This window comes from Limulus polyphemus, unplaced genomic scaffold, assembly GCF_000517525.1.
Source record: "Limulus polyphemus unplaced genomic scaffold, Limulus_polyphemus-2.1.2 Scaffold4234, whole genome shotgun sequence".
NCBI lineage: Eukaryota > Metazoa > Arthropoda > Merostomata > Xiphosura > Limulidae > Limulus > Limulus polyphemus.
In genome coordinates this window covers 10,950-25,585 of record NW_013669844.1, presented here as the reverse complement: position 1 = coordinate 25,585, position 14,636 = coordinate 10,950, and the positions used below count along the sequence as shown (strand labels likewise).

The 14,636-nt window shown below is 34.6% G+C and overlaps 1 protein-coding gene across 1 annotated transcript in view; it reads left to right on the top strand.

The window, feature by feature from the left end:
- LOC106470818 (ras-related protein Rab-28-like) overlaps positions 1-14,303 on the top strand; it is an 81,325-nt gene extending 67,022 nt beyond the window's left edge. Inside the window, exon 6 of the mRNA XM_013931389.2 lies at positions 10,299-14,303. Within this exon, the coding sequence (XP_013786843.1) occupies positions 10,299-10,484 (186 nt within the window). The 3' untranslated portion in view covers positions 10,485-14,303. The remainder of the gene's footprint in view (positions 1-10,298) is intronic.
- The last annotated feature ends 333 nt before the right edge of the window (positions 14,304-14,636 follow it).

Below are 14,636 nucleotides of genomic sequence, written 5' to 3'. Positions count from 1 at the left end.
CTTTTCCTTTACCTTTACCTTCCTAACCCGACGTAACTACCTAACTAGGTCTTCGTTAACACATACACTACAATAGTCGTACTAAGTTAGTATCCTACATATATATATATATATATATATATATATATATATCTTGTGGTCCAATTGCCCTAGCCACTAACGTGGGATATATGGACCATGACCTTATAATTCCAACCCTAAGCAGTGGAACCTTGGATATCTGGTTGGGTCATGGCCAGTAGTGACAATATATCATGTAAAATTCCACCCACAGTACATGAATTAAGTTCTGGGTGAAGAGCATACCTGTTCTGAATGTAGTGCATTTCCATCACTAGGGTTCCAATCTTCTGTGACCTATGCAAACACTTTCTGTATGGATAATGCCCTCACCAGACCCTCCACCTTATCAATGTGGGATTCTAGCTGTAGTATGAGAGGAGGTATGTTTTGGAAGTTAACATTTTCTTAATTCGAAAATGTATTTCCAATAATACTTACCTCTCCTGCCCTTCCTCCCTACTAAGAGACTGGGATTGAGTCAGTCTCAAAAAGTAATAACATTATCGGAATGAGGTGCTTATATACAGTACAGGATAGTGGGTGCATTGACGTAGGTGGAGAGTGTCACTAGACAAATATTGCCAAGAGCAATTGAGTAAGATATAAAAGACTGTAGCAAGCGATAAAAAAATCACACCAGTGCTTAGATGGCAGTCGAGTAATAGCTGTAGTGTGAGAGGAGGTATTATTGGAAATATTATTTTCAATTTAACAAATGTTAACTTCATTTTCGTTCAACTCCTTGGCATGTCCCACATCAACAATAATATTTTGCTATAGTTCATAAGTTCATAGCATGTAAATATAGTAGATAATGATTCATCCTAGTACATTATTCCTTAATATGTCCACATAGACTATAATTATTAGATCTGGTTAATTACTCCTTCAGGGTTTAGAGATAATCGTTTGCTCCATAACTTCACACATCAACAATGATAATTTGTTATAATTCATTACTTCTTAACATGTACATGTAGTAGATAATTTTTTGTCCTAGTTCATCACTGCTTAACATGTTCACATGAACTATAATGATTATATCTGGAATAGGCCTAGAACTATGTCTGAATATTATCTTCTGAGTACATATTAAGGAGTAAGTAGTCACATCTAAACATTGACTATAAGTGATGTGATATGGAGTAAACGATTGTGTCTACATCCTATCTTCTAATGAGTTTCATAACCTGTCATGTTTTTCATATTGTTGCAGGCTATCTTTTTGACATGACCATGTCCTATCCACAGATTGGTTCCTCATCCACTAGTCTTGCATTATTCTGCTTTCATCTTGTTACTTCTCATGTTACCTTTGCCACACCCGTCTTTGCTAATCTTCCTCTATTCTGGTTTCATGTGCCTCATTCCTCAGCCCTAGCTGTCTATGCTCTCAGTCAGGACTGCTCATATCTTTTTCATTGTGATTATCCTCCTCTCCACTTCCTCCCTCAGGTTCTTGCTCTGTTTTGGGATACCCCTTGCATGGTGTCTGTGTTAGCCCTTCACAGGTGATCCAAACCATGATTTCTATCACTTGATCTCCTCATGCTTCAGCCCTGACTTCCCCTTCCCAACATTCCATTCCTTCTGATCCACCCTCAAATATCACTCTTTCCTCAGGATATCACATCCCTTAATCTTTGCATTTGGGATTTGTCCACTCCACTTCCCCAATCTTGTAGCTGTCCCTTTGTCCCACTCCTGTCATTCTTCTACCACTTCAATGTGTGAATGTATGGAGAATACTTACCACCTTGGTTGCATTGTAACATATTTCTCCTCTTCCATGGGACTCTTCTTCCATGAATATTATGTCTTTTCTATTTCAAGTTTGCAAGCAGCATTTCCTCCACCTTCCTTTCCTGATGTCACAGGATAATTTCTTCTCTGGCTTTTTTCCACCCTCTTTCATTCCTTCCTTATCCACTACCCCTCCTTCCTACTTCTTGCCTGACAGGATTATCACTGTAATTCTCCACTCTCTTACCCAGGTTCCTCTCATGCCTGTAGCAGATGTTTCTCCTCTTGATAGACACAATAATCCTCTTCCTAGGTGCTGGTAATCACCATTGTTCACACCTTTGTCCTTGTTTCCTCCTGCTTTCTCATTACTGCACTTACCTTCTCCATCACCCTGGCCAGTCTTTCCTTCCCTCATATTCCATAGCAGGGGAAAGTGGTCACTCCTTTTCTCCCATATTCCATCTTTCTATTTTCCTCTTCAGTGTTATTTCTGATCCAAACAGATACTCTTGTCCTGTCTGAACTACTCACTGTTTTGTCACTTTCTTCCTTTTTTGGTTCCCATCGTTGTCCTTTCATACCTAGGACTCCCTCCTCTAACCGGGTCCTCTCTCCTTATCTCATTACAGGCTGAATCCTCCAGTTCATACATCTTGTATGTATGCCCCTCTGAAGGCAAGTGATTGTATGCTCTCTCAAGTATCTTGTCTTTAGATTTTCTTCTCCCAATTTCTCCCACCCTTCTCTTTTTCTCCAGGCTTCCTTGTGGACTACCCCAAACCTCATCATCAGGTTAATGGAAAGCACTCATACCATCTGCCTTGGCTTAATCAGGGCCCACTGTGAGATGGGTGTTCTGCAAGACCATTGAAATTTTACTTGTGTAATTCTGTATAATAATGGTGTTCGATCCCGACTGTACTCTTACATGTACTATCATGGAAAAAGCCAGCACCAGAGTTGTGCATCTGCTTGCTTCTCTGGCCAGTGCTTGCTGGCTTTTAAAAATAGGGTTTTGCAGTAATCCATTGCATGGGAGACCCTTGCCAATTACCAGCTCCCAGCCACTGGGGTTGTGGACCTTAAAGAATCCTCTCCAACTGGGAACTAACAGCAGGGCTAGAACAATTGGTTTCTCTATGATGAGAAATGGGATAAGGGTGTTTCCAGAGTGTAGTGTGGACCACGCTGATTTCTCCAAGTCTGTTCTCTTGACTGTGGTTTCACTGGATAGTAGATAGGGACAATGGGAATCTTGTTAATCCATTCATGCATATCACTAATTAGATGATGAGGCATTTGGCTACTGTAAGAGAATCATGAAATTCAAGGGCCTATGGACAGAAAAGGAATCTTCTCTCCACATCAATCTCTTGGAGCTTTTAGCAGTTCAATGAGGGTCTTGCATTGTTTAGACTAAATAGTTTAAATCTCGTAACATTATACATATATGTATATTTATTATTTTTATTATATTGACCATTCAGCTGTACCTGGCTAACAGTACAGAAGTTACAATGAGGAGCGCATGTGCACTCGTGCTACTGTATTCAAAAACATATATAACTGACCTTTAGTCTTTAAAAAGGGATCTGTCCTGGCTGTGTTTTAGTGGACTAGTATTTTGTAAAGTACAGTCACATTTCAATTATTATACATTATATATGTATATAGATTATTACTATTTACAAATAACTTAAATTTATATTTCTTAAAAAATAGAACAGTAAACAAAAAAGTAAAGCAAACAATTATCTCTTCTGGTTCCTCCTTTGTACTCATTTGCTGCTTGCTGTAGGTTGCTAAGCCTTGTCAAATTTCGCATGTGGAAGATGTGAAATGAAATAATCTTTTTTTTAGATTTTATATATACGTTTGAATAACCAAAAAATCATAAATTACTTTGTCGATACCATAGAACTTAATTATAATTTATCAATTTTAGTAACAAGGCTGTATTTGGGTCTAAAAAAATATGAAATTTCGAGCAGACTAAAGACGTAACTTACCTCCACATCATCTTGTATCAAAAGAAAGATATAACGATTTTATATTTGAAAATGGCTGAGAAAGCCACTTGGAGGGCATTCTGAGCTTTCAATTGGTTATTCACATGTCATATATAGAAGTAAATGTATATAAGGGACCGTTTCCAAAAATGGAAAGATTTGAGCCAGGCCACTGCATTTGATTCAGTAATGAGAGATATCTCAAAGAAAAGGAAGGAGGTTCTTATTTTATATTTCAGTTTGTCAGTATTGGTAATTTGAGTTCCTAATTCATACAAAACTATAGAATTTGTATTTTGACATCACAAACATCTAATTTGAATCAGTGCTGCATTCACATGAAAAGGGACACACAAAAATTGATGTTTAGGTGTGTTCTTTAATATTTACTTTTAAGTTAAGTAATTAAATAATGTATAACTAAAATTTGAATTATTATTTACAGTATGATACCAACTAAATAACATAAATACATAAAATAGTAGTTCAATAAAATTTTGAATGCGAGTCAACAAACACGATGGCATGGCCTTTGACCTGTGATTCATGTGGAAAGAGTTAATGCAGTTCATTTGCCATTTGTCTTAGGATGTTTATCAATGGAAATTGTTTACTTATCATTAGTGGTCTATAAATGCGATGATATGGCCTTTGACTTGTGACTCATGTGGAAAGGGTTAATGCAGTCCATTTGGCATTTGTCTTTGGATGTTTATCAATGGAAATTGTGTACTTATCATCAGTGGTCTCTCAGACATAGTTTTAATCCTTCTCGTCCCACTGTGCTGTATTTTTCTCAATTTCTGACAACAGTTTGGCGCCTTTGTCCATTTCTGTATAAGGCAGCTTTGTCAGCTACTTTTCGTTTTTCTAGGAAATGTAAAGTTTTTGAGTCTCTGGTTTTGTCCTTTATTCTGAAATCTTTTGTGATTATTCATTCTTGATGACCTTTCCAAGTTCCTAATTAGAATCTCATAGTGGTTCTCCATGTCTTATCTTGTTCACCCTTTAAACTTTTGGCATCATGTTCCTTAGTGATATAAGGAACATGATGTCTTCTCTTAAGACTTATTTTCTTCTGTTGTTTGATAGTGGACATCAGTGTTCAGATGTGTTTGCATTTCCTGTTCACAGGAGTCTTTACCATTCCACTTATGTTCTGTTGTATCCAGATAGGTCCTTCCTACCCAAAAGTTCAGTAGCTAGAGAAGGAGATAAGGCATTCTCTCCTATTCATCTTCCCTCCATTTCTCATTTTTATGACCACCCAGTTCTGGATCATTTTTATGCCTGGTTCGGGCTCACTGATGTTATGTTGCATGCACTGAAGAGTTTGGGGTTCACGTCACCATTTATTTCTCCATTGGGATCGTATGGTGTCACGTGACTTATCCCCTGTCACTTTGACAGGTTGGGTTCATCAGTTGGTTCATGTTGCTTACTCTTGGCTTTCATTGGAGGAGCAGAGACTTCTTTGGGTCTCACCACACCAAGTTTGCCATATTTCGATGATCATGGAGCCTCGGATGCATCACCCTCTGGAGGAATTTGTACAGGCTGATATGTGTATGACATCTAATACATTAATATCTTATTATTTAAATTACTTAGCAGTTGCCTCCTCTGATGGATTTTGACTCTTGCCCTGTGGCTATTTTCCATGCTTCATCTAGATTGTGAATGAGGTGAGTGACTTCATTTCTTTTGTGTTTATTATTATTTTTTTTCAAAAACCCTCTCATCATTTTCATTTTGATCTCACTCAGTGGTGGATGTTCTCTGATCGTGTATGCTTCTTTCCAAATCTGCACTGATAAACATTTTCCTGGTAGCAGTGAGCTCTGTTAAGAGGGGATGTTCCATAAGACCACCATGTGGCTTTCCAAGTGGTAAACAATTATATACACTACTGGACTGCCACTCATGGATTATTATGAATAAATCAAAAGGGGACTTGCTTGTCTCTGCTGATCCCTGGATTGAATAAATTGGGATCAGTTTACTATTCAAAATAGGGAACAGGGTTCATCTATTGCACTGTCTCTAGAGCATTGTTCCTCAGAACTCCCCAGTGTGAGTTATCCCCCATTTCTCCTAGTGGAGCATGGAAGTTCTTACGACTCCCAGTTTCTAGTCATTGGAGTGGTGGACAGAGGTCTATTATGCTTGAGGAATACTTGAACTTCTTATTTTACTCAAGGAGAAGAGAGCAAAGCTGGCTGCCCTCCTATAAATAATCCTGGATGATTTTCCCAGATGTATGGTGGGAGCAGGACCAGCCTATGTGGGAACCCCCTTGTAATTCTGGTTCAGAGATGACACTTAGCTATCTGATTGAGTTGAATGTGGCCTTTCTTCTTGGTCATTATCTTCATTTTGATGATCATGGAAGAGGATCCTTGACTCCTCCTGATTCCGCATGCAGTGTGTCAATTCTTGTGCCATTGATTGGACTTAGTTTGTTCCACATCCTCTTTGTAATTCCAGAGGCAGGAGGTGTTACCTTGCCTTTCAGATTGGAGAGTTAGGACTTGTTTTCATAATCCCAGGCTGGATAATTTCTGTTTCTTTAGGTTGAGTGAGAAGAGAAAAGTCCCATAATTCAGAGTTCAGTTTGTTGTATTTTGTGATTCTTCAGGTTGGGGTAAGGGATTGGCTACTTGTGTGCTGCTTGTCTTCTCTTCGTAATTCTAGTGGCTCAACATGCAACTTTCTATAACTTTCAGGTTGGGATCCAGTGATATCACACCAACACTACAGTCCTCATGCCCTAGCCACTATGCCTTGGATCTAGCTTTGGGTTCACAGCCCTATAATTCTAAGAATGAGATGTGGGACCTTATCTGCCTGGTTGGGGCCTGGATGAATCCTGTGAGTTATGTACAATATTTCATCAAGTGTGGGGGATTTGTACATCAGCTTGATGACTGACTGTGACTGGATGTCTGATAATGCAGGAGCGGGCCAATTTATTTATACTTGTCCTTAAATTCATGTTTCCTTTTCATTCTTTCTTTCTTTCTGTCTGTCTTTACTGCCCATGTTTAGATTTCACTTTATCTGGGTGAAGAGCATACCTGTTCCAGAAGTGGTGCAGACCCCACTAGTGTGCTATTACTATATCTTATTTTTGCACACCTCTTTTCAATGCAGACGCTTTCTGTGTGGACTTTGCTCTTACCAGCCCCTCCACCTTGTCAATGTGGGATTCTGGCTAAAGAGGGAGCAGAGTTAAGTGTGTTTCGGTAGTTTACGTTTTCCTATACCAAAAATGTATTTCCAGTAATACTTACCTATTCTCACACTCTCCTGCCTTTCCTCCCCACAATGGCCAGTGTTCTTGTCTGCTAATATGTACAGTCTCGAACAAGTGAATAGGAAGTAATAATGGGTAGCTTATATACAGATCTGGGATAGGGAGCACATTAACATAGGCAAAGAGAATCACAACATTTAACTTGCTATGGGCAATATAGTGGGGTATAAAGGCTGGAGCAAGTGAGGTAAGATTCACACTAATGTTCAGATGGGCAGAGAAGAGTAGCTTTCGCTGGGATGAAGCTATAGTATGAGAGGAGGTAAGTATTATTGGAAATACAGTTTTGGCTTAGGAAAATGTTAACTTTCTGAAGTAAAATGGAAAATCTGAAGTATGTAAACAATATTTAAATACTTCTGTGTGAGCTTTTGATTTTTCTTCTTTTGGACTATTATTGAAATTGTTAGTTAGTTAACAAAACTTACCTGATTAAATAACAAAATTGTGTATAATTCTAGTCTGTATTCATAACTTAGATTTATTAATTAATGTGTCATTGCATGAATTAATTAAAATTGAAAATTCTTTAGAGGTTTACATTAGATTAAATCTGAGAAATTTCATTTTCTTCTGAATGGCTTTTATGACATTTATCTGAATATCTCTTTAGGCTTTGCTCAGAATTTCGTAAAGATTAACTGAAACTTTACTTACATGACAAAAATACTAAACTACAAGTGTTTATATGGTTTTGAGACAGTAGAAGATATTCTCAAACATGTGTTTATTAGACAAATAATTTCTAACTAAGAATTATCATTTCCTGTTTAATGAAAACATGTATAATCAAATTGATGGGGTTACCTCAGTTATAAATTAGTCCTGCTTTAGCTTATCTTTTTCTTTTGTATATTGACATGAAGATATTGGTTAAAGATAATACCAAAAAATGAATCTTTGCATTGTTTTTATATCTTGGTTCATAATTACTCATTCTCTGGTGGGACAGCTAAGATCCAAGGTTTAATTCCATGTGGTAGACACAACAGATAGCCCAATATGGCTTTGTTCTATAATAAACAAACATATAGTTACTCTGAAAAACAGATGATGATTGCATGTTATCAAAAAACTTACTTTCGTTGGCTTTATGCTCATTTTGATAATTTTATAATGATCGTCTTCAAAGTTAATATATTGAACATTTTAATCAAGAATCATTCAAATTTACTTACAATATTGATTTGTTTTAAACGGAATTATACAGTATCAAATATGTGCTACAACAGAATAGCTATCCAAAAGACTTCATTAATTATCTGGTTAATAAGTTCCTTAAATATACAACTATTCCTTCAGTAAGTTGTGAGATGTAGCACAAAAAACTGGTAAAGTATGTTAGTTTGTTCACATACAGAATATCACAGACTGACTATGAAAAAAAATTGACTAAGTTATTTAGGTATTCTTGTTTTAGTAATAAATAAAATAGAAAAGCATGAATTCAATTCCACAATAGAAATATTTCGGAAATTAATCACTATGAACATTCACCTCAACTCACCCAGACATCATGCTTCAAACATTAAAATGGAATGCTCAGAATTAATATACACATACATTTGCCCTCTTTGCTAGAGTACATAGGATCAACTTCCAGGTGTCTCTCCATTTGTCAAATAACATTTTGATATAAAATTAAACTCCAAAATGTGCATTGTAAATATACCTTACAAACAATGATCAATCATTCTGTGCCAGTGATTTCAGAAATATTGGACTGATAGAGCAAAAGAAAATTAGTAGATTCAAAGAAAATCTGTCAGTCATAAAAATAAAATCTGATTTAATTACACAGAAGTATTAAAACTGTTAATTGATGGAAATGGCTAATGTGAAATGCTTTGAATATTATATCTTAAGAAGTATGTTCTGGTAAATATTCAAGAACTAGAGAGAGGTAATTTTTAAGATATTTTTTAACATACACTATTGAAATATATCTTTACTAGAGTACATAAAACAAACTGTTAGACACTTGAAAGAGTTTGTGTATTGAATCATCTTTCATTCATGTTGTGGTTCCTGGTATCAAACTGATCTTGACTGTTTTAAAGTATCTGAGTCTTGCTGGTGTTATAAATTTTAAAGTTATTGAAAAAAATTAGGAAAGGGACAAATAGTAGTTTTAGGTTCATGTGAGATTTCAGATACATGGTTCCTGATATCCAGTTGGAATCGATATTTTTGGATCAGATAGTAGATGTGGTCATACATATTGAAAATATACTGCAGACACTTAATTATGGTATTAAAGTACTTACTTTGTCATTCTTTGAAAATGTAATAATGATGTACATAGGGATGTGCAGTTCTATGTGAATGAGTGGTCACTGTAGGCCCTGTAAAGGAATGTGGCACATAACAGTGTAAGACAGTGCTTTACACCCCTGATTGTTCTTGCTGTTGCTGTCACTACTGTGACATACAGTGGTAATGCTGAGTGGGCATGATGTTTACTTAAACTATATAATGAGTGTATTATGATTACCAGGAAAATGCTACAATTTTTAGAAGCTAATATGAAAGATCAAAAAGCTAGATGATGCAAAATCTATTATGTATGATGCACATGTGAGTAGTACCATGCATATGATATTGTGAGGTGATTTGTTGATGGAAATACTGTTTAATTAACCAGTTCATCATGTAATTAATATTATCAGTAAGAACACTGCAATACATTTTTAATTATTTAAATCATTTGTATGTAGCTAACATTTGTTTCATATGCTGTCCAAGACCTGACATTAGGGGTGATGATAGGTGTAGTTTTACCAAGAGAACTGATGATAGTAGGATAATAACTTATAAATTGCAATAAATCTACAACTTAGTGGATTTTTTAATTAAAAAAAATTATAGGAATAAACTTTTATATTAAATCAGAATATTTAATTTTCAAGATTGTACATTTTGAGATAAATGTTCTTCATTCACACTTTGAGAATGATAATACTTAATTTTATCAACATTATGTGCTACTATTAAAGACAATTATGGCAGCAGGATCAAATTTTTAATAGTATAATAATCATGCAGTTAAAGTGATACTTAGGTGTTAGTGTAGCTTCTAATTATCTCTATAAAGCTGATTTTGCTATGAAATAACATTAATGAGCCTAATATTTACACAAGTGTATTATTATTTGTGCCTATAGGTAGATGTGTGTTTCCGGAAGATAGCTGCTGAGCTCTTAGGAATCCACCTGTCACATGCTGAACAAGAAACTGTACAGCCAGTTGTACAAGCTGAAATTATTCATTACCAACATTTATCTCAACCCACCCAGACAGCAGCTACAACCACCAAAAGCACAAAGACCAGTATATGTTCACTACAGTAATGATAAGGCTTGTACTTTCAGAAGTATTCATGAAAAGCTATGCTATATCAATGGCAAAAGGCAAATCTTTTTTAGCCAAATATCATTCAGCAAGGAGTGTTGTAAGCACATTCAGATATGATATCTTACATCTGTGATATATATTTATTTACCTTTCTTACAAACTGAAAATATTCAGTGTTCTTCAATGGTATTTCAGCTTTTGTCATTACTGACTATTCTTTTCACATACTCTTACCTTAAAGAAGATTACATAAATAAAATTTTAGTTGCCTATGTTATTTACACATACTTAGATATAACACAAGAACAATAGAGTCTGGAAAACATAACACTACACGTTCTTTACTTAGGTTATTATATGGTTAAGCTGTAAGAAAAAGTTATTACATAATAACTTTTATGAACAAAGTGTACATAATTTGTAGAAAATATTCTTTCACCAGAATAACCTTTAGAGAAAAGTTGTTTAGAAAAGTTATATCCATTAGAGAAGTCATTCAGAAGTAGAACCAAAGCTTTGAACTTCTTTTATGTATAAGTAATCTGTCTGTTTTACTTTCTCTTTTTGTCTTATTTCAGTTTCAGACATGGTGCTTATTGTGATATTTGGTGATTCTTGCACTTCTCAATCTGTTTTTTTTTTTAAGCCTCTATGTGTAAACTTTCACAACCTAGTTTGAGACATGTCTTATCCTTTACTGTTTAAATGCTTTGATAAGTCCAAAATCTTTGTTGTTGTGTACTGACCCAAACAAATATAATGAAACTGCTGTATAGGATACTTTGTGTACTATAGTGTACTTTTTTTTTCTGTAACTGAGACTTATCTATAATTTCCTCAGAGAGTCACGTGATCTCAACGTAAACTTCTTCATTAAACAGTGAATACCTATCGAACATTTCAGGCCTAAAATTTTCTAACTAGATTTTGTTTCATAGGAAGTACATGGTGGGTATTAGGTAATAACATTTTCTCTGTTTAAGGATTCTGTCAATAAATATTTGTTTTCATACATCTGTTTTATATCTTATTTAATACATTAGTACACAGTTTTTATTTGCAGGAAAATTCGTTTTATCAGAATTCTGCTGGCAGTGTTCTTTTGGCTAGCTTTTTTCCTGGTCACATCAGCTATCTAAAATTCATTATCAGCTTTTTATCTTTTCACCAATGCCCACTGCAAGATGAGTTCTTCAGCAAGACCACTTTGAGGTATCCTCATGATATACAAATTTACTCAATTGTATGATCCAAACTGTACCAATTCCATGGACTATCATGCAAATAGCTGGCACCAAGGAAGTGACTGCCCACTCATCTGGCTTATGCTTGCCCACTTTTAAAAATAGGTTTTACGATAGCCCATTGCACTGTCTCCAGTAAAAGACCTTTCTGGCTGGTGGTCCAATGGAGGATCCAGATACTTATATAGGTCCCTCCAATGTGAATTCTCATCCCCTCTTCTTCAAGTGGAGCACAGGAGACCTTTGCCACTTACCAGTTCCTAATCTCTGGGGTGGCAGAGTATGAACAGTACTCCTCACTGGATGGGTTTAGCACAATACAGTGAGAATTAGGACAGTAGTAACACTGTCAGTGCAGTATAGATCACCCCTCACACAGTTAATGTGTCCTCCTTCTACAGCCAGAGTCTGTCCAGTAAAGTTGAGCTAAGCAGATACTGTACTGTCTGATCGAGACCTTAACCACACTACACATACTGGCTCACCAACTACTTGTGTGCTGGTGCTCATTTGAACATAATCACATTCTGCCCATCCTATTAGGTTCTTTTGTCTTTCCCTCTCTTTCATCTTGGGCAAAGAATATACCCTGGTTGAGATGAGATGTAGTCTCCCATGGGTGTGCAACTATGGAACCCCTGTCATTGGGTGTTTATAGTTATCCATGGATCTGAAGAAATAGATATATGTATGTATACACACATGCATGCTTGTGGACAGTGTTTTGGACTTCATCCAGTTTTCACAAGTAGTAATTATTATGGTTCATCATTTTCTCAGTGTTTCATTTAGCCTGTTTGAAACATTCTTACTACTGTTTTGTTGTAATTAATGAACATGTATATATACTCACAGATTATTCAAAGTTGTTTGCTCTGCTTGAACAAAAATAATGAAAATATTATAGATTGTAATGTAGAGGAAAAATCTTTACTTCTGAATGTTTAATGATAAAGCCCTTCCTTATAGTTAATAATATTCACATATTAAAAAGGAGAATTTGTGATCATACTAGCCAAATTACTGTACATGAAGGTTGTGGAGTGTAACAATGTCAGTATTCTTACATAATAGGTATTTCCTATATATATATACACAGGTTTGACCCTACTACTTTACAAGTTTCTAAAACTAAAGTGGTATTATTTGTTTTATACTTTTAATTCAAGACTATTTTATTAGGTCTATTACAAGATTACCTTGGACAATAAAATGATTTCAATAAATTCAACCATAACTAGATTAAATAATCAAATAATTGGAAATTGTAATTGTTATTCAATGAATTGATAAGATTATTTTATAGGTTCCTACCATTTGAACAGTTTAAGTAATCAGTTTAAGCTGTTATAGTTGTCCAAAATGGATCTTATTGTCCTTTCAACAAAAGGCACTTTAACAGCTAGATGTTGTATCTTCTAAAACCCAGGAAACGTTAAAATTATGAAAGGAAAATGTTCCTTCATGCTTACAGTGTTATTATTTATTATATTTTAAACCATCAGAGCTAGTAGTTCTTGTACTTTTGAACCTAATAAAGCCACAGCCACAATGGCAAAACATTGGCTGAAATTAAAAAAAAAATTTATATTATTTTCTCGTAGGTAAAAGTCTTTTTTTTTAACTTTATAGCTATAGCATCTAAGTCCCTCCAGTATGCTCTACAAATTCTGAAAAACATAAAATGAATGTTTATGTGAGAGTACATTTGACATCTAGCACAGTAAAAGTATTTTGGCAATGTATGTTTTGAATGTATGAGTTGTCCAGTCTGTAAGTATATGTATATTATTTCATTAGTACTATGTATAATCTTTTGTCTGAGTTTTTATTTACTATCTGTTTTAAAAATTTTAGAAATCTTTATTTGTGTAGCCAGATGTATTTGAACTCATTTGTACATCAGGCCTCTTCCTGGTTGATTAAGAAAAGGTATTACTGTATATCTTTTATTAATGATATACTGGTATTGTTGCAATAATGTTACAAACTAAGTTGAATTCATCTATTAAGCCTATTTTAAAAATTCAAAAGAAAAGGTATAGTATTTTGTGCATCTTTTACTATACAAAAATAATTTCCAGTTAGTAGAAAGAGCTAAGTATGATACAAACATTATTTTTATTCAATCTATTTATTGAATAACAAGGCGAAATAAAAAGATGTTCAAATACTTTAGTATTTATGTTTATTAATATTTCCCCAGGTTTCCTAATTGATTTTGTTAGACAAGTTTTTAACTGTTTTCTCAATGAAACATTGGTCACGTCATCAAATGTTTTTCCTTAACTTTTAACAAGTTTCACCAAAATGTTTTCTAGAAGTCTTTTTTTTTTATGTAAATATTTGACATTGTAAGTTTTTCAATACAGGGATTTAACCTTTTACTTGTAGAAATATTCACGAGCAGAGAACTGTGTGTACAAGTTATAGTTATCAAAACACTTTTTTTAGTAGTTAATTACAAAACACCTTGTGCTAGTTGGTTAAGATAAATGACATTGTCACAGCATTATAAAACTTGGAATATGTATATGTATACCAAATGAAAATAAAAAATAGTTCACTTCAGTGTCTTAATACACTTATTACATCTTTAAAGGATAAACATGAAAGTTTTTATACATACACTTATTAATGCTCAGTAGCTAGCTTGTAACAGTGATGTGTAAAAACAATGGAAAACAATATTACTGATGCTATCATGCAGCCGTTACATCTAGACTAAGTATTGACCTTTTTGTATAAAGCCAGTTTTAGAGATCTGATGTATTTTATGTGAACCAGCAGTTTGTCGTTTTAAGACATTGAAGATGAAAATCTACAGGTGACTGACATACATGGCTACTTATATTTGCATTATATACATGTATATGCACAATAAAGAACAAAGTTATAATATAC